General features: G+C 44.8%; 1 protein-coding gene across 1 annotated transcript in view; it reads left to right on the top strand.

The window, feature by feature from the left end:
* Window positions 1–2,590: 2,590 nt before the first annotated feature.
* Window positions 2,591–25,399, top strand: part of GLG1 (golgi glycoprotein 1) — an 84,824-nt gene continuing 62,015 nt past the window's right edge. The window contains exon 1 of the mRNA XM_062586232.1: window positions 2,591–2,926. Coding sequence (XP_062442216.1) covers window positions 2,591–2,926 — 336 coding nt within the window. The remainder of the gene's footprint in view (window positions 2,927–25,399) is intronic.

Genomic DNA, 25,399 nt, shown 5'->3' with positions numbered 1-25,399 from the left:
CGTGAGGGTAGCCCGTTTTTGTCCAGGAGCCCATCTAGAAGGAAATTTAGACAACTCTTTGCTGATGAACCTGCTCTTTGGAGCAAATAGATGGTTTGTAGTTGCTATGTGTTTGAGCAGAAATTCCCCTCTGATTGGAAACAGTTGCGGTAAAGAAGGAAGAACAGGATAAGGATGAGTTTTGCTTTAGCCTGGAAAGCTTAGCCAAGCGAGCGAGGCTGCCATCCCTGCCCCTTCCTGTTCCCCAGGGACTTCATCTCCATCATGCCTCGTGTCTTGCTTTTCTGTTTGCAGTGACTCAGTGGTGAGACTCCAACAGAAATAATCCAAAATGTCAGAGCTCGTAGAAGAAAATAGCTCACTTTGGATGAAAACTGGGCATTGAAGTAACTGAAACAGGGTTAACCTGAATCTCGTTTCACTGAAGGAGCCAGTGTATCCACTGGGAGCTGGTTCTCCTTCAGTGCCAACTAGATTTTCTGTCAGTTTACTGAATTCCTAAACACACCTGGTTTGAGCTCAGTTTTTATGATGGGTAGCCAAAGTGTTTGGGGGGGAGAAAGAGGAGAGCGGGAGAGAAAGGAACAGGCGTGCAAAAAAAAAAAAAAAAACCTGGTGTTTTCTGTTTGGTCTGGCCCCTATCATCTCGTGGGAGATGTGACAATTGCCACTGCAACGGGGAAAGGACAGTGGTGCAGTGGAGGGTGACAGGGAGGGTGGCAAGAGCTCGGCGTTTGGGGTTGAGGCAAACTGCTCTATTTAAACTCTTGGAGAGCTGCAGGCTTCATGTAGGGCTTTTCCAGTAGAGCCGCAGCGCTGTATTCGCTGCTGAGGCGGTCTGAGCAACAAAGCGCTGGAGAAGGTTGTCTGGGGAGACTGCAAAGCCTTCGTTGTTGCAGATGACCGTCCGTCAGGAACGGTACCTGTACAGCCAAAATTTGGGGCCAGAAGACTCCGACCCAAAGCTTTGCAGAGGGGCAGTCGAGCCGGATCTCCGTGCAATGGAGAGGGCTGCGACAGCTTGTCGCTTCGGAGGCTGTGCCGAGATGCCGAGCGTCTGCATCCAATTAAAACTTGGAGCCCTCTTCTCCCTGGAGACTGAGGAATAGCTTTTATTCTCCCTGAGGTGGTGAGCTGGCGAGAAAAGACATTGCTGGGAAGGAATTAGACTCATTGCAACAACTAACAAGGGGCGCCTTTACCCCTTCCTTGCTCTGAGTTGGAGGCGCTAGGAAGGCGTTTTATTGCTCGAAGCAGCAACAGAGACTTGCATCTGCCCTGCGCTGCAAAAGCAGGTGACTGCAAGCACCTAGCGCAGCACCTGGCCTCCGACAGCCTTCCTGGCAACACGCTTAAAATGTTGCGATAAGGGAATTTCCACGGAGTCCGGGCCAAAGGGGAGGGTGTGCAGCTGCAACAAGCTGTCGGGGCTCCTGCGTGAGCAGAGATGCCGCTAAAAGCAAAGAAATAACTCACCCTTGTTTCATTTGCTAGGCGGCTGCAGCGAGCGCAGGGCTTCTCTTCGTGAGACACTTATTTAGTGCGGGATTTTGCAGTACATCAAAGCCAACAGTTGGGGAAGAGGTTTCCAACAAAGCTTGCCTGGTGGGCTGCTCAGCCAAAGGAAGCAGGCGGCCACGCGTCAAAAAGCACTTCTCCAGCGAGCTCCCAAGGCTGCGCGAACCCACGGGAGCCTGCCCTCAGGCTCTTTGTGCACCCCACAGTTCTGCTTTCCAGCTCTCTCCTGCCTTTGATGGGGGAAAAGTTGGCCTGGCTGTGGCCAGCGGGGTCTGCGTCCTCCACCACGTTGCATCCTTGGCCAGAATGGCGCTACTCTGGGCTGTTTCAATCATGTTTTCCCTCGTGCTTCTCCTTATCCCTTCCCCCCCCCGCCCCCGATGCTTGTGTCAGGCAACCTGATTTCCAGGGAAGCTGCTCCATAGCGACCTGGCCACGGCTGCCCGCCAAGCACCGAGATTAGCCTGGGAAGCCGCAGGCAGGGTGGGAGCTTGAGCGTCGCAGGATTTTTTGCTTGGGAGACCAATGTCAAACGACCCCCTGCGACAGCGCAAAGGACCGTGGCCGGGCCCCTGCGTGGGAAAGGCGAGCCAGGCCCTTTGGCTGAATGTCGGCTCACGGGTGCCCACCGGGAGCGCGCCCGGGGCCGGTGCCAAACTCGGCAGGCGTCTGGGCGATTAAGGCCGTCTGTGTCGGTTCGTTCCGCTGTGACACAATCTCGAATCGCGTGATCTCACGCCTTCGGGTTTGCTTTTATTCTTAAATTATTTTTATTTTATTTTTTGGCTCGCCCCCGAGCGTCCTGGCGGGCACTTAATGGGCAGCTGCTCAACATTTTGGGTCGCTCCCCCTTGCCCGGGCTTTGCCTCCCCGTCAGGCGAACCCTCCTCTCAGCGCGCCTCAAATGCTAATTGACCCCCGCGGCGGCGGCGAGGCCACGCCCCCGGGGGCGGGGCGCGGCGGTGCGGCCCCGCCCAGGGGCGGCCCTTCATTTGCATACGCCGTGCGTGCCTGCGTGTGCGCGCGCGCGTGCGGCGGGGCGGGCGGCCGCGCCGGGGGTGGCGGATCCAAGATGGCGCCGTGCGGACGTGTCCGGAGCCGCTGGCCGGGCCCGGCGCTCCTGCTGCTGCTGGCGCTGGCGGCGCGGCCGGCGGCCGGCGGCCCCCAGCCCGCGGGGCCCGCCGCGGCGGCGCTGGCCTTCGCCCCTCCGCAGGCGGCGGGCGGCGGCGGCCCGCCGGCGGCGGCCGCGGGCGGGCGGGGGTCCCGCGGCGGCGGCGGCGGCGGCTCGGGCGGCGGGTGGAAGCTGTCGGAGGAGGCGGTGTGCCGCGAGGACGTGGTGCGGCTCTGCTCCAAGCACAGCTGGGCCAACAACCTGGCCGTGCTCGAGTGCCTGCAGGACGTGCGCGAGGTGAGCGCGCCGCGCCGGGCCCCGGCGCCGCGAACAAAGAGGCGGCGGCGGCGGGGGGCCGGGCCGGGCCGAGCCGAGCCGAGCCGAGCCCCGCGGCCCTGCGCCGGGCCGGCCGCTCGCCCGGCTCGTCCCCGCCGCCCCCTCCGCAAGGCCTGTCCGCGCCCTGGCGGGAAGCAGGAGTCGTAGCGCGGGGGCTTTTCTTATTTCTCCCCTTGCTCAGCTTTCTCGGGATTGGGGAGAGCTCGGCGAGAGGATGCGTTAGGAGCGTCGCGCCGCCCGCTTCTCGCCGGGGAAAGCGGCGACCGGGGACGGTTTCCCCGCGTGAGCCCGCTGCGGCCGTGGCCGCCTCTCCCTGCCGGCCTGTGGCCGTGGGCGCGTGAAACCAGATACGCCAGCTGGAGACCTGGATCGGTTTTTGCAGGGAGATTGGCTGGGGAATCTCTTTTGTTGTTAAATATTTGTCATGAATGATTTAGATATAACTCAAGAAAGAGCTGGTTGTCTTCTCCGAGTTTTTTCCAGCCCCGTCTTCTGCCTCGTTGCTGGTGGCTCTTCAGTTCAGAGAAGCTTTTGGAGGAACTGCCTTTGAGCTAAGGAAAAAAAAAAGACTTGGTGCTGCCTCTCCTTGGTTCTTGGCTTCTCTGCTGTGAAGTCCAAGAATGTCAGGCTGTGCCAGTTTTAATGGCGCTTTATCAAGTGGAAATGTATTTGGGAAAAACCTGTGTTTGTGTCTCATCCGTTATTGCAGAGGCAGCAGATGGCAGTGACTTAATGGTTGCACTTATCAAGGGGAGTCTTGAACTAATACATCAGTGGTTACTTCCTGACTTAAAATCCAAAAGAGAATTTAGCTTTGTGTCTAACTTCACGTTTGCTTCGTGGAGAAGCAGTTTTGTAAGGTGCTCGTGGCAGACTTATTAAATTGAGTCCTGATGAAACACTTACCGTAGTTGCAAACTGCTCTGGTATCTGCTTATGAATAACATGTCCTTGTTTCTGCTGCTTGCTGGTGCCTGGAAGGGACCCTCTGAACTCCCAGTCAAGGAGGCACTGCCTCAGAGATGGTCTCGGAAGCTCTGCTTTCGGGAGGTGCAGTGAGCAAGCAGCCTGCCAAAAAGGACAAGTCTTGTTTCCCCCCCTTTCTTCCCTCTCCTCCCAGTCGCGTGGCCCCTCCTCTCTCTTTTCGTAGTTCCAGTGCTTATTGGTTTTCAGCCATCTTAGTAAGGTAGACCTTTTTCTGGGATAGTTTTGTTGTTTTAGTGAGTTGCGTGCCCTCAGAGGGGCACGACAGCAGGAGCTAGCGCAAAAGAAGGCGCAGAGAGAAGCGGAAGATGAAGGGAGGTCTCGCATCACGTTTCTCAGCAGGTGCAAGCCCTTAGGTTGGTTCTGTGTATTCTCTTGAAGCTCTCCTTCTCTTTTAAATACAGTATTGGTTTACAGTTTTCATTTTTGAAGTTTGCTTCCCTTTTGAAGCTTGCCTGTTTCTTAGTGGTTCGCTAGTTGTTGATCTGATAGCCGGCATAGAAGGTGAATCTTTCACTAGGGTGGTATCCCAGGCAGTGACGGGGCATCTTGGGGTCATTTTGCATGAAGATTTGTCTCCGGCTGCAGACAGGCACCTTAGGAGAAGACTCTTTATTTGTCTTTTCAGCTTGCAAAGAATGATGTCAGCTCGTCTTAGACTCCACACTTAGCCTGCTGTAAAACTGTTCTGATGGGCTCTATCCTGATCTAAAAATAACTTCCACGGAGCGTTACTCTGAGAAATAAGTAACTTTCGTATGTTTGTATTGTTTAACTATTGATACTTAGATTTTGAGTAAAAGTAGTGCTTTGTCAACATTGGGTGGCACACAAGGCGATGAGGAATGGATCTGAGGTCTTCTGAGACATTTCCTTTGCGTAGGGCACAACATCGGAAGAAAGAGTACTTTGTTAGCTGTTACTGTTGATGATACATTTTTTTTTTTTTTTAATTTTTTACCCTAGGCCATCTGATGATTTGTTTGGACAATACCTGGAAAATGATGGTTGCATTTGAAAAGTGTTGCTTGGCAAAAGGTGGTAGTGGGGAGATGGTCTGTGTAAGTCTGTTTTTAAAAAGTCACAGTACAGTAAATAGAAAACTCTGTGAAGTTGCTGTGTGGTGCATGTGATAGCATCAGCGAAGAGAGTATTTGGACAGTACTTCAGTATAGGGAGCACGAAAGACGCTAAGTACAAATTGGCTGCAGAAGCAGCCTTTCTTCATGGGCCTTTAATGTGATCTTACTTTTCTCATCAAAACTGTTCCTCTAAAGCGGATATGGTTTGAAACTAAGAGCTTTTAAGAGCCTCAGTTGTTTTTTCTTCATAGTGTGATAAAGAAAAGTTAGAACGCTTTTAAATTAGAACGATTGGGCAGAGCAGCTGCTTAAAACCTTTCTTTTGAGTTCATGAACTATAGGGGAAAGAGATGTGCTTGTCTTAGCCGATTTGAATGTGATATGAACACTGTGTTTCAGTATTCTGGTTTGTTACCTTGGATACCTTCGAACTAAATACTCCCTGTTTCTTTTTGCTAGGTAGTCCTCCTGAATCTAAAGAATCAGGAGTGTTGAGTCCTTGGTTGATAGGTTAGGAGCATCTCTCAACCTTTATAAGGTCAATCCTTGAGAGAAGCAGTTTAACGCAAGTATTTAGCAAAGAATAGTTTGAAACAAGATGAAATAGTCAAAGACAAATCATTACAAAAAAGTTATGCTTTTGAGAGGTCACTTGTAACTTGAAGGAATTTTTAATACAAATTTATATAAATATTTAAGCAATACATGTTTTTAGAATTCCTTAAAAAATCGGATTGATTCCAAATACTTTACCATTGATTTAGTACAATGCTAAATTGGCCTAGAACATTTTCTTCTTTTGCAGGTGCAGAACTCTCGTCTGCATTTCAGGTTGTTCAGCTGTTTGATTGAAAGCTAGAAGCCAGATGGTAATCATGCTTTCTTGCTTTCCTTTCTTATTGCAAGAATGACAAGGATGCTCCTAAATTGGAGACTAGAGTGATCAAAACTAGTTGGCTTTATCGTCTTTAACTATAGTCAGTAAATGGAAGTGAAAACATGGTTTTGATGAGTCTTCCAGTTGAATCCACTTTCTTGTAGTTAAAATTACTTGTGCGCTGGAGGAGTTGCTGTCTTGAGTTAAACTTTGTCATCAGTTTAGTCTCTACCTGCTTAATTTTATACCAAGATATAAAAGTAGTAGAACGGGGGTGACATGCACGTTTGGTTTTGAAAAATGTGTTTAAAGTGGTAGATTTCAAACTGTTCTGGTTGTTACTCTGTTGCAGGAGCGACTTTGGAGCTTGCCTGTCACTTGGCATAAACACTGTAGTTGTTAAGCCCCTTTTTTGCGCCCTGCTTATTAAACTAATTTTCTTGGTGGTGATAGTATAAATAAGCCTATGAAATATTAATATATTTGCTAGGTAAAATATTTGCATGATTAACGATGTTTTGCATTTGAAACAGAAGTAAACTTTTAATGTTGAATTTTGAGGTAGGAAGCATTAGCAGGTATGAAAATATTTTAACCAATGTAGCCCTCTTTTCTGGCTTGTTAGTGAGCATAATTTTATTGTTAAAACATAATTCACTGACTAATCGGTTTGAGGTAACTTGATGCCATAATTGTTGAGCTTTACTTACTCTGCACTTGCAAAGACTATGTAATATTTAAAGCATTTTTCTGTGATAGCAATAACAGTATATATTCATCTAAATGATATTACTGAGGCAGAAAGCTAAATAATTTTTCTACCATCAGGCAGTTGTGGCTAAATTGGGATTAGAGATCAATCAAGGTCTTGGCCTTTTACTACTTTCTTCATTCTGAATGGTTCTGTTTCCTCTGTAGCAGCTTTATGGCAGTGACAGTGTAATTGAGTCTAAATGCTGGGCTTTCTGGAAAAATAACGTCTGTCTTAATGCTGAAGGCTCTGTTGAGAACAAAACAAGTTAATCTGGCCATTCTGTATTTTGAGAGTAGCAATTTTCCTATTTCAGATGCGTCAAGGTAAAAGGCCAGAATATACATTCGCTGTGACTTAACGCCGCAGAAGGCGTGTGACGTTTGACGGCTGGGGACTGACGCTTTCTGTCACGTAACGTTGCATTCCTTACTGTTTGAATACCTGGGCTCTTTAAGCGGTCCGATAAGCTCGTGAGATGCCAGTGACATTACCAAGATCTTAAAACTGCAGATGGAAAAGAGTGCTCCCAGTACTTGCCCGGCAGTAGCGCTCACTTGGAGTCTACCCTTGTGGGTAGACTGTAGCTGGAGAGAGGTTTTGTGCCTACAGTCGGTGCGCGTGCTGTCTGGTTTTCTTGCCTTCTGCTTGGAACTGTTTGGGAAGTGGCTAAGTGTGATCTCTGATTTTTAGCTCAGCAATTCATCGAGTTGCAGGGAGAAGGTTTTGTTTTGCATCAGCGTGCAGCACCATCTTTTATTTGAGCAAGTCCTGCTGTTGTTTCAGCCTCTTACGGCTTGTACACGCACGAGCGGTGGCTGGAGTTAGAAGTGTGTTTTTGAAACATCTGGGCTGTGGCAGCAAATGACTGTTTACCTGTCCAAGGATGTAAGTAATTGAGGGTTGTGGTTTAAACATAGCATGTGGGTGGATAAGTTTAAAAAAAGCCCTGCAAATTGTGAAGACTTACTGTTGACTGAGTTGGCCATCGCCTTCAGTGATTATAGTTGATTTTTGAGCCATTAATTCTGTAGGCAGCAGCAGTCGGTCTCACTTGCAGGTGAGCTTTTCTGAACAGGGGCTGCGATGAGCACGGAGCTGGAGGGTGGACACTGTGCTGGTTTTCTGGTTGGTGCTGTTGCAAAGGAGAAGGCGGTTAGTATTGCAGTGACGGTCTCTCGGCGCTTACAGCACTCTCATCTGGTTTGGATATCAACACACAAAGGGATCCTTTTCTTAAGGCAGCGATCAGAAAGCTGGAAAATGTACGTGAAGCCTTGCCAAAGGCTTTGCTCACCCCTCTCCCTTTTTCTAAGGGAGACTGACTTGGTGATGAGCCAAAGCCACCTGTATGGGGCTCGGGGATTTGGGAACTCTGACATCCCTCAGAAAAAAAGGGATAATTCTTTCCCAAAGTTGAAGTTGAGCTAACTTAGAATAAAAATACAGTTTTAAGAACTGCTGTAAGTTCATTACAGACTTGTAACTGGATCCTGGATTCTGAATGAGTTAAGTCTTTGTGTTTGCACTGGAAATCTCAGTGCAAGTCACGATTCCAGCTCAGATTGAGTTGGAACGGTTCAGAGGTTTGTGGCACATGGATTTCAATTTGAACGGCCAAAACGGTCCCTTCTGCTTCTAAAATCCGAAAAAATGGGAGAAGGATCCACTGAAGCCTAGGGAAGGGAATGATTGGGCCTGGGAGGAAGCGATCGAAAAGATTATGGTTTGAAAACACAGGAATGAGGAGCAGTAAGAGAAGAATGGTGGTAAAAATCAGAACAACCCCTGAAGCTTTTCTCCTAAGGCTTGGCTTCTTAACCAAGATTAGCTGAATTCTTATCGTTAAGCTCTTTTTTTTTTTTTTTTTTTTCCTTTTGGGTGCTTAGATGTGTAATCTCAATTTATTATTAGCTTTTGCAGTTGACTCTTAGAAAGTAAAACTTGAAAACTCTAAATACACTTTTAAAATCTTATACGTAGTCGACTTACTTCCTTGGCAATACCTTAAAGTAGCCTTCTCACCTCTGTAAAGCTGCATGCGAATGACCAGGATGCAGTGTAAAATGCTGGATCCTGCACACTTATTTTATTGCAAAGCATTAAACCTAGGTTCTCAGTTTGCCACGTCCTTAGCTGTCTTAACAGCCTCTGCGCTTCTGCTGGCCGTAGATGGTTTGTCTTTGAGTTTTGAAACGCTTTTGTGCTGGTCTTGGCGTGCTTCTGCTTGGCCTGGGCTGCTTGGCTTAACAAAAAGGATTATTTTGCAAGTCTCTCTAGTGAACTGACACTTCTTGCCTCTTACCATTGCAGTTCTACGGAGGAGGATCAGGAAATCCTCTGGGCAGAGCGAAGCTGATAGGATGCGTATCGCTTTGTACGACGGGTTTTGTGTTAGAGGCGCCAGTGGAAGTGCCGCCTCCGCGTGGCAGCGGATGGAGAACATGGACGGATTAGTTCAGGAACTTCCTGTGAACTTGGTGGAAGGCAGATTTAGTGCTTTGAATTGAAGGATAAAACCTGCCAGTGTGGTGGTGGGGTTTCTGGTGTGTGTGTGTGTGGCTTTGGGGTTTTCTTTCTCTCTCAGGTGTGGTCGTGGTAGGGAAAACGGGGGCAACAGGAGTGAATGAATATGCAGGTAGGAGATGAGATGGAGAACGACTGCAAGAAATAGGAGCAGAAAGAGAACTGAAAAGCCACGGAAAGGAAGTGCACTAGAGAGTAGTGCTGAGGATGGAAGGAAGATGCTGATGCAAGTCACAGCAGAGAGCAGTGGGAGAAAACTGAAGAACATTGAGGAGGAAAGGAATGGAAGTGCAAAGGGAGAAGGAAAATTGATGTCGGGAAGCGTGGCACAAGCTGAGCAGTCTGAACCTGGCTGGCCTCCTGGGAGGAGCTGAGAAAGCTATGCGATGCAGAGACCTGGCTATGGGGAAGACTCTCTTCTTGGTCGAATGGTTGAACGTATTGAAAAGGAGAGACTTGGGTAATTACGAGAGTAGAAGTAGGTGGCACATAGTTTGTTTCCTGCCACTTAGACGCTCATTTTCCCTGAGGCTGGAGGAGATGAGATCTCGGTCTCTCTGGTGCTGCTGTAGTTTGTCACGGTTGCAATTGAGTGACCTGAAGAGTTATATAGCCAAATTGTGTGCTGTCTGTATGTTCTGGTACGGAGGTGATGTCTACATGATCTTTCTTGTACTGTAGCTTTCCTGCACGTGAGTGTCACTTTCTCGGTGGACTGTTGTTTCGGTCTTTGGAAAATGTGCCCTTACTTGAAAAAGCTTCGAAGTTTTTTTTTTTACTGTATAGAAATTAATGAAGCCCAAAGAACTGGGTGAATATGATGTCTATGTAATAATCATCATTTAATTTTAAAATCTTTCTTCAGAATATTTTTTTAAGCTTTTGACTGATTTGATTTGAAGGCCTGTGAAGTTGGTTGCTATGGCATAAATCCTTCTAAGTTCTGTTAGCTCATGGTTTTCGGCACTTGCAGGATACTTTCACTTTCTGGTGCGTTCAATGTTTAGTTAGCAAATACCCATAGCACTGGCTTGGGTTATGAACGGAGATCTTCCCCTCCCCAGGTACCAGGTTATAATGAAGCCCTCATCTCGTGATCGAGACACTGCTTGAATAATTGTATTTTTTCTTCTTGGACCTGCTCCTCCTGAGCAAAGGGAGCACTCCTAAACGCTGTGTCCTGGCATGCTGGTGTCTGGAAAACCTGCGAATCGGAGCTGAGGAATTTGCCTTCAGTAGTTAAGAAATAACTTTGCTGTGTTTTATGTTTGGGGGGTGAGGGGGAGGTGTTTGGTTTTTATCCCTTTTCTCCAGATAAGTGTCTCTCAGCCCTGTCAGCTTTGTGATCCTAGATTTCATGCATTTGCCTTAGAAAAAATGCGTTACTTGGTTATCTGAACTTTTGCCTTAACTTAAAACATGCATTTGAAGTCTTTCTTGTCAGCGCTGTGCTTTAAGATGAATGGTACACGTTTGATATCTTTTATGCCAGATAATATAGGGACGAACATGCTTACTGAGATCCAGGGGGGAGTGTGTACACTTCATGCATTTCCTCTTTATTTGCGTCTTTGCCTGAAACAATATATAAGAACTGCTGAGGTGGCCAAAAAGCAGTAGTTAATATATTTAAATCTTGATGGTTGCTATGCATGACTGGTTTTTGTTTGGTTGGTTTTTTAACTTTTTTTGGCTGTTAACAGTGGTAGAATTGTGTACTGTCCTGTGAAAAATCTCAGGAGTTTGTTCTAGGGAATGGGGCAGGTTATCTTGGTAAAATTATTTCACATGTAACAAAATAGGTTTTTTAAAAAACCCGAACAGCTATTCCAGCTTAGATATCTAAAATCATTCTGAAAATGTGTTGTCTCATGTTTAATAAATAATGCCTACCTTAGCCCAAATATACGTATATCTGAACTATACAGGTAAGTTGCTGTTGCCCAGACCTGATGGGTGACAACTTTGCTGTCTAGAATTTTTGAATCTTACTAGGAGCCTCATTAGCCTTCTTCATGCTCAGTAGTTTGATAATTGAGACTTACTTTTCTGACCTGTTCTAAATCCAGTCCTGTTAGCGTATGGTAAAATACTTTTCCACCAAGTGAACTGCAAAACAAACTCAGCAGAGCATGCACTCTTAAGTGCTGGAGTAGTTGTCCTGCAAAAAAAAAAAGTTGATAGAATTAAGAAAAATAAAAAACAGTTTGGCTTGTAGGCTTGCAGGAGCAGTCCAGACTTGATTTGAACTGAGTCAACTTTTGTAACATTGTTCTTCAGCTGAGTTGAAATAAGATCTGGAAAAAGTTTACAGGAAGTTCTTTTATTATCTAATCGATTTTTTTTCACTTATTATACTGTTTTTCTGTGAACTATGGACCTATGATGTTTTAACTGGTAACTTCTTTTCTTTTAAAGTGAATTGTAAAAAGCTAACCAAATTTTGCTAGGTGGCTATGCAGCTAATAGTTGCTAGAGTCAAGGTAGAATTATAATTATTTTCTGAAATTTAATTATCTTTGCTACTAGATAAAAATACTACACTTTTGAGTAAATGTTTTGGTAGTGCTCTGTGACTTGCAGTACAGAGATCTTAGAGCTTAATTTTTGCTGAAGTCCATAAGTTGGTTCTGCATAAGCAGCAAGTATGTTGATGCCGTTTCTCGTGCTGCCAGTCTTCCGAACGAAGCTTCAGTCTGCTTTTCCGTAATGGAAACTAGTGGTGAGGAAGAGTCTTTGATTTACATCTTATAGTTGACAATCGGAACTGCATTCTTAATGACTGCTGGAGAGCAGTGTGTAGGAAAACAATCGTTTCAGCGTGGAACTGGAGGAATTCAGTGTGCTGTAAAGTAAAATGTGGTTTAAATGGGAATTTATTATGGCAACTTTAAACATCGCTTTTCCTGCTTAAAATGTCACAATAAATCTTCTGCAACTGCTTTGCTTTTCAGACAGGAGTTCAGCGAGGTATCGGGTCGATGCTCGCTGGAGAGACATACAGATTAGAAAATGTTTGAATAGAAGTAGTCTCTGACGGAAAGTACACGGCTACTTGAGTTGTTAAGTTATATCACTACCTGCAGCAGAAATCAAAGATCAGGTGACTGTAGTAACATTGCTTGTTTTTAATAGAGGCTTCCTGGCAGTGACTAGCAGCTATTTTCACTTTTATTTTTCCTGCCTAGTTGTATGAACCAACACTGCTTTTTAAAGCAGAAGAAACTGAAACACTAATTTTTGGTGTGCTTCTTCCCTGCACTGAATTAAACTGGGTGAGTACTGGGATGGGACTGCTGCAGTGAACAGTTGCCCTGTCCTCAGGAATCCCAACACCTCTGAGAGCAGCATCGTATAGGAAAGTGTTGTGTTAGTGAACATGCTTTTCCTTCAGCTGCATCACAACTCTTACGGTATGTGTTCCTCCCAGTATTATTGTTGATAGTCTTAATTAAAAGTATGCATGCAGCATAGTGCAGGAGAGGCTTCCGCACGCTCCTCACATAGCACTAACGAAACCTGCCCTGCTTTGTGTTTTGTGCTCTTCCTTCATGGCTTTTTCACCTGTGTTTTAGCAGGAAATGAATGTATGATGAACCACCATTGAGAATACTCTCATCTCTGCCTGGAGCGACAGCAGCAGTGTGTAGGGCAGACCTGCCTTGAATAATGCAGAAGTTGTTCTAGCTTACGTAGGACTCTTCTAGCAACAGCGTTTGCGTTTGTCCACATCAAAACCTCCCCCTTTTTGTGGGCTCTGAGGCTACGTTGGCTGCTTTTCTACAAGGTGCTCGAAGGTATGGCCTACGCACAGGGGAGAGGCATGCAAGAAGGCACGAGCCTGCTGGGTGGTTTAGTTTCCCTCGCTCCCTTCAGGCATTTGCGAAAACTTCCAGCATCGTGTCGTATAAAACTGTAGCCTGAACTTGTTGTGTTAGGGAGAGTGGTGGAATTGAAGAGCTCTTCTTTGTATGTCACTCTTCCCAAAACGATTTCCCCGATAATTCTTTCTCAAGAGCTTTCTCTGAAATCCATCATGAATTTGTCATGCCCTCAAAGGTTATTTTTTAAATATTGTCTTGTGATGTCCATTTTACACGATAGGGTTCACAGCACGTTGGATTTAGAGTACTTGCAGAAAGCGTTTTCAGAGAGCTTCTTAGCAATACTGGGAAACTCGGCTAACCTGGCTGGTATCAGCTTGCGGCGGGGATGGGCATGGAGCATGGAAGCACTGCACGGGATCAGTGCTCCAGTCGCTTCACCTGCTGGTTACAGTCAGATAGCACGAATAACCCAAAGTAACCTGCCAGGGTGTTTTTGCTGCCTTAGAGGAATTTTTGATAATGGTCCCTTGGGAGATGGAGTTTGATCTCTGACTGTATTTGCTTGTGTATTAACCTAAGGGGACGACTGATTTGGAACTGCAATTCTATTTAGGATAGCAGTGGTTTTATTTTTTAAAAAATGAACAAAAAAACCCAAAGCCCTTCTGTAAACCTGCCATTGAGCCATTCAAGCAGGATGATAAAAAGGAGTGGGATGTAGTTGATATAGCAGAGTTGATACCTAGCTATGCTGTTAAATTAAATGTTTGAGATGCTCTGTGTATCTTCAGAACTTGTCTCAAGTATAGGGTTTATAACTTATTTCATGTACCTTGATTGTTCTGATCTCAGGTTGGGACAGAAGAGTCTTTCTCAGCTGGACTTCTGTGCTCAGAAGCCACTTAAAATAAACTTGTAGATATTATCCAATATTTCTATTTGCTGTCCTGGGAACCATATTGCTGAAAGCACTTCTGAATAACCTTTGGGGGATTTGACATTGGTTTCCTGTAAGTTCTTTGTGTGTTGCCTGTTTTTCATAGCATCGAAAGCCATAAAATTGAATCAAGAGGTCATCTTTAAAGATGTATCTAAAATAATGCCTTAGAGCTCTTGAAATGTTCTGTGCAAGTAATCCTTGGGCAGTGCGAGTGCTGTCCTGTTTACTTCTGTATTTACAGAGCTTGTTGTTTTCTTTTGCCCTGTAGTAGTGGATGCCTCTGGCATGTTCGTTATTTTGGGTCCTGTCCTTTGACAGCATTATTTTGGGTGTGCTTTACTACATGTTCAGGGCTGAATCCGGGACTTCAGCACTGAGCTTTTGGTCTGCACACGTTCAGTCTCAAGCCGACGTAGGGTTGTCCGGAGAAGTGATCTGTTCCTAAAGAGCGGTGCGGAGTGTCAGTAGATCCGTGTGCTTCTGGGAACACACTGGGGCAAACGAGGAGTTGAACAGCACCGTTTCTCTGCCGGGTCTGGAACCTGCCTCCTGGGAGCAGAGGGATGAAGGAGTGTGGCAGAGTTGTTCTCCCCTCTGATCCTGGAAGCTGTTGGGCAGAAATTGAGAGGGGGATAGTTCTGAGTCAAATGCCAGTCTCGGGCAGGCACTGCTCTTTGCCACTGCTTCATTACTGGGACTTTTACCTCTTACAGGGTACCAGAGCAGTGAATCAGTAGGCTTGTGATGCTGAGCATCTGGCTTGTAATCGGACTTAATAGTCAAGGTGGATTTTTTTTTTTCTTTCTTATTCAAACAGCAAACCAAAGCAATGCTAACCGAATCATCTTAGGTAAGTCTCTCTGGGGTGAAGTACAGGATATATTTATATACATATATGTATTTTTTTTCTTAGAAGCAGACTGTTACCTGATTTTCATAGAATATTATCTTCTAGTACTGATGAAATCATAGAGTTGGTCTGATCACAGTGAATACTGTAGCTGGAAAGAGTGAATGATTTCACAGAAGCAAATGAGGTTTCTACCAGAACATCTTGATTTTTGGATTACATGGTATGTGGCTGGGATTTTGACCGTGGAATTATTTACCCTGAGATTTTAATGTTTTTGTTTTTTTGTTGGATATAATAACAGTAGAAAGAGGCCTCTTCTCCATGGAAGAGGTGATAGTTTGGAAATTATTTCTATTTTGGTATTCCAGATAGTAGTTTTTAGCAGCCATCTTCTTAAAACACACCTCACATCTTGTTCCAAGGATGACTCTAGGCATAGTGGGAAGGGAAGAATAGCTTCTTCTCTATCGGTTACGTTTCCTGTAGATGTATCCTGTGGATGGTCTCTGTTTGGAGCCTTCCCTGTTTTTTGTCTTATTAGATCGCTCACATTTGTTCTTTTTCCAGATCTGGCTGTCCCAGCTGAAAAGTTACTGTGAATCTCAAGGGGCAGTGACATAGCTGAGGTTGGTAACATTTTTTTGGCTGGACTTGGACAAGAACTTCTTTTATGGTCCTGTGCTGCTGAAGGGCCTGGGAGTTGCTGGTGAAAACAATTCTGCCTCGGTATCCTCAGCTACAGCAGTGTAGTATGTAGGCTGTGGATAAAACAGCTAGTGAGTCTCTCTTGGCCTCACGAGAGGAGGTGAATTTTGTTGCTTTTCAGCATTACAAATTCTGTAGAAGTTGAGCCTGGCCTGTGTAATCTTTGAAATGAGTAGTATCTCTTAATGGCTAGCAAATAGCTATTTTTTAAAACTAGTCTGACAACTGAATGAGATGTAGCTATGTTTTCCTTGCGCAAAAGGTTGAACATATGCTTAATCCATTTGCTGGCAAGTCCTGCAGTATCAAAAGATAACTGTGCAGTGCATGAAGGTCTGAATTACTTCATGTTTCAAGTATTATCTGTTGCTAGCTCTAACCCATAGAAATTGCTTTGCAGAGAACACACAAGAACTTCTTTTGTCTGTAGCCTCTCAGAGTCTTGAGTACATTGCGAGGAATTGAAACGTTGCTTCATCCTTCTTTCTTTAGAGCAAAACTGACTTGTTTTAGTCCAGAAGGAATTCTAAGACTACAAGAACAGCAATATTCCACTTCTGTACAGATGCCCGAGGCTCTCATCAAAGGGAACTTCGGTATGGAATAGGATATTACTGCCCTGAAGAGCTTATCCGTTCTTAGATTGGATACTCATGTGCCTGGTAAATATTTGGGGTTCTCTTGTCCTAGGCATTTGTCCTTCAAGAAAAACTGCAATTCCCCCTTTTAATGGGATAGAGAGCCTAGGAGCAGCTGGCAGGAGGGAAGGGGTGGCACAAGCAGTTTGGCCCTTCTCCAGGTGGAATTTCTTGCTAAACTTGTCTGGTACCTGTAGTAATGATATCTGTAAGGTTGCAGGTAATCCGTAACAAGCTGTGGATGTGCTGGAGATGGTAAGAGTCTGCGACGCATGCGGTGAATAGCAGTTGCAGCTTGGAGAACGTTGTAATACTCCATCCTATGCTTAGCTTTAAGACGTTTGAAATAGCTGGATAGCTTTATGAATGAAACTTGGAACCCTTTAGGTTGAGAAGAAAGTGCTTTTTGAGGAACACAGCAGATTATCACTTATCAGAATAACCCTTGCTTTTTGGAGAGATGCCAGGGAAGTGGAGAGGAAAACCTGTCAGTCACTTATATTGGAATAACATGAAATAACGTAGTATGAAGTAGGTTAGGATAAAGGGAGCAGGAAGACTAGCCTTCCAGCCCCTCAGGCTTGCTTTGTATTCACAGCTTAGTCACTTGGGTGGGATGTCTGTGATCTGAACAAAAAATTAAACGTAACAGTTCTAAATCTTGACTTGTCCAAGCTTAAGTAAAGCAAGTACAGCATTAAAATGATGCCGGTCTTTTATGTGGGTATCTTGTAGTTGACCACTTATATGTGGCTACCTGTATGACTGGGGCCTAGGGCTTTTTGCTCGAGTTTCACAAAAAAGTCCTAAGGAACTGTGCTGAAGTTTGCTCTCTGAGAAGTTTTTAAATGATTGCAAGCAATATGTTTTAACAACCCAACTTTCTGACTGACCTAATTTAGACCATGTTTCTCTCCGTACTTCGAGATGAGGGCTTAATGTCCTGAGTGGTGATTTTGGTGGGTATTTCAACTAGTTCGTGCTGTGATTTTGGGGCAATCATATAGCAGATAGTACGAGGCAGTGGACTTGGCTGTGAAGCGGCACGACGAGGCAGGTAAGCCCATCTGATTTTTGAATATTGAGATCTAATAGTAGGTGCTGAATATATTTGGGAGGTATGCAGATAAGTACAGCTAAATCACTCGCGAGGATTTAAGATTCCCCCTTTCCCATAAAGGGAAACAGGATTAGTTTGGATTGCTTTAGTAATGATTGTCTTTTTTACTGTTCATGGAATAAAACGACCTGTCTGGTCACTCTTCAGAAATATTTCACCATAATAGTTTCTGAAATAGTTGCTCAGCTGTTTTCCAAGGAATGATTTCTCCAGAGAAAATGCTGCATGTTCAGCACAACTTCCAAATGCTGGATGTAGCTCTTGCACCCCAAGATCTTCTCTTCCTGCAGTTGATCTACCTCATTTGTTCCCAAGCTGTTTTGCTGCAGCGCTCTTCTCTGTTTTCACACCCTTTTTTGAAGAAGAGATTATCTCAGGAATGTATTTGGCTCCTTTGGAGGATGGGAGGACGGCATGTGTTTCAAATTAGAGAGAACTTAATTTGTGCTCTTTGTAACACTGCATTTGAAAGACACTGGGATATTCAGTAATGACTGTAATATGTGGGCTAATTATACGTACGTTTTAGGCTTTTCCTTTCCTGGCTAAGCATCGTCTTTGTCTAATGTTAAAAGACGATTAAAAGGCTTTAATCAGCTTTCCCTAGAGGTTTTCTGTGCTTTTATAAATGCCTTGTTTATAAGGTCAGTGTTCTTTGGAGGTTTGCGTGCCTAAGCCAACCCTCGATATCTAGCTCTTTTCCTGCTTCTTACGTCGTCTTCGAGACGGGTTAAAACCTCAACATAGGAGCGTTCTCCAAAAAGCCGTGTCTTTATTCTGTCCAGCTCCCAGGAAGAGTGTTTTCAGGAGCGACTGAAGTATGATGGCATATTAGCTGGGTTTGGTTCGGCTACTTCGGAGAAAGTGTAACGTGGAAAACCCCACTCGGTACTCTGGTGGAAAGAGTTTAACAGCATCTCAGAGCTGCTAGGATAGAAATGGGAGAAAAGATGCTTAAAAAAAGACCTAGTCACATTAGCGTGAGCATCCGTATAGAGGGAAGTAAGATTGAGGCAAGATCTGTTTGTGGCCGCTGCATACTCTTAACCTAAACCGTGGCGGCAGGGCCCACTTGGAGGTTAGTGTTTTAGGCAGTTGGTGCACTGAGCACCGATTTGATTCCCAGCTGCAAATTAAATCCAACAGTTTTAATTCTAACAGTTGGCTGCTGTGCTCCTCAAGGCTGCTGTTGCTGTGGCAAAGATGGTTGAGCAAAAGGTAAAGCGGTTCCTGCATGATCGTTGCTCACAGCTGGGCCCGCGAAGGAAAACCGGTGCTGATTTGGGGCCTTTTTTTTTTCCCGTCGGGCTATGACAGGCAGTGCTTGCAGTACAAATAGGGTCAGGATCTGGTGAAGCCTTGATGGGAAAAGCCATCCACCCTAAGGGAAGCTGGGTGCAAGGGGGTTAAAACTTTGTACCTGTCGCACATGGCTCCTGAAATGAATTCAGATTAGCTATCTAGGGAGGCTAATGGGAGGCATGTTTTAATGAACCCTGGCTAATTGCTCTATTAACTTTGTGATCAATACACAGGAGACCTCAAACTACTTGCAGATTGTTTAAAATATGTATAGCAGAATTTTTAAATCTTCTGCATATAATCAAAACAACTGGAGGCACTTGGTGTGTAGCTGTCTGCTTTGCAGGGCTTTATATATTTGGAGGCCATCTGTAACTTTAAGCTTAAGACTTAAATGCTTTAGACTTAAACACTTCTAAAAATATCAGTTGTGAAATTCTTTGACAGGAAACTCAGATGAATAAAAGTTTGGGAGAGCAGATAGAGAGCATGAGTTTTTAGAATATTTTTTTCTGTTATAGATGTACTAAAATGTGTGAGCCTGGTAATTGGTTTGCTTTAATGTGGTGTTTTCTACTTTTGTGCTGGTGGCTGTTTCATGTGCTTGGTGTAGACTAAAACAAGGCAGATGTGTGTGGTTTTCTAAGGAGGAAATAGGTCTTGTAAATATTTGCTTGTGTAAGTGCGTTCTTAGCGTCCTGTATTAAGTACCGGCTCTGACATTATCTCAAACTTGGTTTCTCTAAATTTTTGTGTATGAATTTCAATGGGCTTGACATTAATATTAAATGTGTGTCAGGCAAGCAGCCAATCCTTTAAGGGATAAAGTACGGTGCTTAAATTGGTTTATATTTAGGAATTTGGAATATGCTTAGACTTTTCTCGCTGAGCTAATTGGCAAACCCATCCTGCATTCTCACAGTTAATACATCAGTATGTGCAAATGGATAACGAATGCATAACACAGATTGAAGAAAAGTAGCCTGTTCGCAAACAGCTTGCAACCTCCTCCCTTTCGGAGTTTTCTTTTGTGAACTTTGCTGGATTTGGTTAGAAATGCCAAGTCTCACGTCACACGGGTGGCTTTTATTCGTGCGTATACTCAACCCATTGCAGCTTCTGGTCTGCGAAGCTGGTGGCAGGGCTGAAGACGGTATCAACAGGAAAGTATCGATGCAAACTGCTTTAACTCGTATCGTGAGTATGTGACGAGGCAGACCAAGGGACTAGGAACCCTGGCAAATGCCGCATAAAAACTTACCCTTTTCCTATGCTTCAAATGGTGGCAAAGAGATGGGAGACGAAATGAGAAAGTGGTAGGAGCCTAGTGGTCTTGGCTGTGCTAACTTAATCACAAATTTACGCAACCCTCCCAAGCTGTAGCTCTTGCTCAAGAACAACAGCCCACTTAAAAGCCTGTTTTTTCCACCAAAGAGCTTCTAGAGCTTCTTACAGATAACCTAACGTGTCCTTTGCATCATTTGAGATCCTCCCTTCTGTACTGCCTGGAAGTAGCAGTTGCCTAATGTTGCATTAGCACACTGTTTCCTTGAAGTTTTCGGAAAGATCTGCACACTGAAAAAGAGCACGCGCGCGCTTTGTTCTCCATATTCCTTCAAAAAAGGCAACGGGGAGATTGGAATTTTACGCTTTAGTGTAAACGAGTAGGTCTCCTGGTCTCTTACATTCCCTTTGGTGTTTTGCTTTTGTGCCTAACGTTTCTTGTGTGCTTTGTTTCGTTGCTCATACAGCTCTTGTTGGAAAAAATACAACCGTTTTTATATGTTATCAGAATTGGTTTTTTTTGTTTTCCCTCCTTCAGTGTGACTGGAGATAAAATTAACTAGCAAGTCAGAGTGCTGTGTGCTCTGAGGAGTGGCTTGCCATGATAACTCACATTCCCATACTAAAAATGACCTTAGGCAGTGATAATAAAAAGAGTTACAGGAGCCGGTGTGGACAAGGAGTGAACCTTCTCCTCCAGTGATGGGTTAAAAAAAGGACACGATCCAACCTTAAAAGTAGTTTGATAGAAGAGCGCCTTTCTTATGCACAAGTCTAATGAATAATTATTCTAGTTACCACTCCAGCTACCGAGCGCGGAAAGCACCGATAACTAATCTGGCTTGGGGCCTGATTATACAACCTCCAGTGAACAGCTTCAGTAAACTCTTGCGATCGCTAAGGAAGCGATTGTTTCCTGCAGTTTTGGAATTAGCCACCGGCGAGAAGGTGGAGATCAAATATAATGAACGAACTGTTGGTGCTTAGCGGCTTTTCTTAATTTTATTTTATTTTTTTTTTTTTGTCAGTACCCTTTTCGCTTAGGTTCTGCAGGCTGCGCTTAAAGGAAGAGAAACAGCTGTTGAGCTGTGGAGCATGTCAAAGACTTCAGCCGTACCAGGAAATCTTCTGAGCACCGGCAGACCCTTTCTAGAGTTTTGTAAATGCCTAGTGCAGATCCCTCATAGCAGCCGAAGGATTTTCTCGCTGCGGAATTGGGTGTCTGCTTGGATTTCTGATGGCACGGCTGTGCTGGTGCAGAATCATTTGTCTAGTTGATGTCATGCTGGCAAACACCTAGAAAGCAGGCAGGCCATAGCCCTTCGGGCCTCGTGGGAGCAAAAGTGATGAGCTTGTGGTGTTAGTAAAGAATGCTCATATAAGAAGCTCCACTTTTTTTTTTTTCCTCTACTTCCCTGGCTGATAACATAATTCAATTTTCAAGTACCTTTTAGGTACTTGAAAACAAAAGTAGATTTTATTTAATTGTTCTACTGTTGGCAGTTGCATCAATTAATATGTAAGCATTAACAACACAGCTTTGCAGTACGTCGATGGTTGCGTTCTGTTTAATTCTGTGTTAAAGTGAGATGCACGGATGCGTTGCTGTGTGCAGGCGGTTTTGCAGGCTGTGCAGAAGCTGTTGCTAGTTGAAACGAAGCAGAATCTTGCAGCCAGCTGACCTGGCATAAAGTACTTTCCTCGATCTCCCAGCAGCTTTTCATCCTCCTGCAAGCATGTCCTGGGCCAAATAATAGGAGTTCACTTAGTGCCTTCAAATAGGATGTACTTAAGTGAAATGATGCCTTTGCCCGTGCTGGTTTAAGCAGTTCCTTGCCCTCTGCTGCGAATTGTTGCGGTGTGCACACTTCCACCAGTACAGTGGAGCAGGGTAGGTGCTTAAGCCAGCTTTGCCATGAAAGCTATGAAACCGTGCTGGCTTTTGAGCTGCCTTGCTTCGGGTAGTTTGGTCTCCAGAGCAGCAGGCGAGGTCTAGCGAGTCCCACAGGTGCGATGGTAAATGTAGTCAAGGAGGAGACAGTTCCCTCCGAGGTGGGAATCTTGCTTTCACAGAAGCGAATGTGCTGCGGTGTGCTTTGACATCGCTCCCTGCTTCCTAAACAGGTCTCTCTTGCTTACAACACGTGCTCCGCTAAGTATGAAAGGTGTATGTGAAGCTCAACATCTGGAGGTCTTCTGTATCTAGAGCCTGCTGCTTGTGACTTTGTAACAGCTGAAAATTAAAAATACAACGTAATGTTCAACTGCGATATGGCCTTGTAATGAATAGTCTTGCTCTCTGCTATTGAGCTGTATGTTTACTGGTTAATAACTTCAAGTAATCAATCCTGGAGCTTCTGGATAAAATAAATAAAATGACTTTTCAAAACTTGAGGTGCTTGTGAGGCTTGTGTGAGAAAGCGAAGCAATGACATAGCTTTATTAGACTTGCCAGTGTAAGACTATTAAACTTCAGCTGAAGGGGCATTTGATTTATGCCATAATCCTACAAGGGTTAGTAGAGACTTAATTATTAGAGACTGCACTTCCAGGAGGTCAAAATGTCCACGATGCCTTCTTTCCTTGCTTCCTCCTTTTTCCTTTGTCCTGTCGTTGCTAGTGAGTGTAATTGGGTGAATGTGCGGACTTGATAGCTGCACCAGTGTAGCCAGTTGCAAAGCTTTCAGTGTAGCATAGTTTACGTGCACTTTTTTTTATATACTTCATTCTGTTTAATTTTGCACTGTGGTGAAAGTAGGAGGCTTTCTGGCTGCAATTGTTTTGCAGTTTTTTGTGTAGTGTTATGCAGGCACGCCTATTTGCTTTTCAAGTCTCAGAAATATCCAATCTTAACACAATTGTAGTAGTCTGATGCGTGTGTATTGAAATGGATGTTCTCAGTCAACAAAATGAGCGCTTTGATCTGCAGTGAACTTTTGGTGGCTTGCTGACAAATGGAAGTAGGCTTAGAAGGGATATAGAGTTTATGAAAACACTTCCTTGTCCTTTCTAGTCAATGCGGAAAGGTTGTCTGCAATTTTCTGGTGACCTATTTCTAATTAACGTGCAAATTAGCATGCAAATCAACTGCCGGGTGCTGGAGACCAGGTTTGCAAATACTAAGTGCTAATGTGCATTAGGCTGGGAAATCCCCAGCATATGTTAAAGCACCAGCACTGTCTACCTTTTCCGCGGCAACTGGGAATTTTTTTGATATGGGGAGCAAGAAGTCTCTAAGGTATTAAGAGTAGGATTTTGGTGGGAGGTACGGTGGCAATGCGCACTCGTACCAAGGCAGAGTGGTTGCATCTGGAGCAAGGGAACCAAGGCTACGGAAGGGCTCCTGGGCTTCACTTCGAAGAGGAAAATTTTCAGTCTAGTGTTTGGTACTTATAACCTCTTATAGGGAGTTATTTGTATTTCCAGACTGGTTTACCAAAACTGGCTGTATGTAATGAAAAGGGACTGAGAGGGACTGCTTTAAATAGCCTCTCTGGAGGAGTTGTGGTTTTATGAAGTAGCTTATTTCTTTATACTGATGTTACTACTTCAGTTAGTTGGCATTTTCAGCCTATTTGATTACTTAAAATTGAGTTGTTATTAAATGTTGATGTACAGTTTGCCTTCAATAAGTGACTTTGATCTGACAGGTAGGGATAGTTGATTTAGTGAAGGTACAGTCCAAAAATGATGCTATTAAAATAATGCCTTTGTCCTTGAGGCATTTGCTTATTTTGCTGTCAAAAAACATCTCATCTTTCCTCTTCAGTGTTGTTGTGCCAGCATTCCCGTTAGCAAGGATTGTAATGGTGGATTTAGTAATGTTTTGACACAAGCTGTGTAAATATAATAAAACCCACCTTGATTTTTTTTTTCTTTCAGATCACGGCTGCTTCTTCTCCTGGCTCAAGCAAGGAGAGGGTGGCCTGGTGTAGCAGGGCCCAGAGAAGAGGTGGGACAGGGCAGGCTGCACCCGGCTTGGCTCTAGCACCCGTGTCCTCCTCCATGCCGTGAAACCACACGTTGCTGCCAAAGCAGCTCGACGGGAATCTGCCTGCAGCTCTCTAACGGCGGGACAGTGCGCTGTAGATTAACTTGTGTCAAAGCTTGGGGCTCAGGTTAGGATAAAGACTTGTCGGGAACCTAACTAAAGCAAAGAAATCTGAAAAAACAGCATGAACGACTTGTAAATTCAGGAGTGTTCTTGCATTGGCTTAATTTTTCCAGTCATAGCTCTTTGTTTTTTTTTTCATGAGGCGCCTTAAGTCTTCCTCCCAAGAAGAATTAAAGCATTTTGGCGCGCTGCCTATCAGCACCTTACATTGCAGCACTGCTGAGTAAAGCCCAAACGCTGGGCACCTCTCTCAACTCCCCTGCCTTTCTAATATAAAGCACCACTCTTCTAGACCTACTTCCATTGAAACTTTAAAAAGAAGTTGTGGAAGAAGGATCAAATACTTTATTGAAATAATTGATGGATTAGCCCCGATTTGCTTATCTTGAAGGGCTGTAAGAACTGGCTTCTAGTTGCGAGCCCCACCTGCGTAGGTCTGGCTTGTTCTGGCAAGGTTTCCCGCCGCATAGCGGAGTTGTTTAAGGAGTTGTGCTTCCAGAAATGCGTGGGAAATCACCTAGGTTTTTTTAGAGCGCGTCTTAATGCAAAACGGCAGCAATCCTCGTGCCTCAACAGGAGTCGCGTCTGTCAAATGGTCTGCTCCGGGTTTGAAGCCATGTGTGGGAAATCGGCTGCTCCCGGGGTGCCGTAGCTCCTTGGGGAATCTTCTCCTCCAGAAGGGAGAGGCTTCTGTTGAAGCCAGTTATGATAGACTTGCAAAACCCGCTCTTCGCAGGTGAACTAGATGTGCTGAGAATAGCAGAGCTGGTGTTTGTCCCTTTAGATGGGGCAGATCATATTGCACCTCCTTCCCTGAAAGCAAACCACAATTGATCTGTTTGCAGAAGCAGTTCTATTACCTGGCCACCAAGCCCTCATCTGCATTCCGCCGGGCATGCTGTGTTCAGCAGGTTACCCTCTTTTGGCCCTTTTGGGGATGGAGAGGCTGGACCTGATCAAGGACAGTTTGCTGGAAGTATGGCTCTGTAGAAAGGAGTACATACTCCAATAATATATTTTTCTCCCTAGTTTTGTGTTCCACGAACAAGTAGAACAACTCAGGTTTTCTGAAAGCTGTTGCCTTGCTGTGCAGTAACAGTCAATTACTGGAGGACGTAGGGCTGCTGTCGCTGAAGTGGCGAGATGGTAAAAAACATGGGTTTTACTCTAAGAAGTGGCTTTGCAAGTTCAGATGGGCAGAGGTCTGTCTTAAACACCTCCTAAATGCATGATTTTGTAGGAAACTACAATGATAGCTTATGTAGTAACAAGCCTGGAAGCCTAGTTGGATCTGGTCAGGTTTTGTACTGCAGTTCTGGTCAGGTTGGTGTGTAGGTGCTCTGACAACTTAGTTATTGCCTGCAAAACATTAGATTTGCAAGTCTTGGCCTCTAAAACATGATCACAAATACAGCTGATTAGGAACAAGTT

Source organism: Rhea pennata, chromosome 13 (assembly GCF_028389875.1).
Source record: "Rhea pennata isolate bPtePen1 chromosome 13, bPtePen1.pri, whole genome shotgun sequence".
NCBI lineage: Eukaryota > Metazoa > Chordata > Aves > Rheiformes > Rheidae > Rhea > Rhea pennata.
This window is presented reverse-complemented; position numbering and strand designations above follow the sequence as displayed.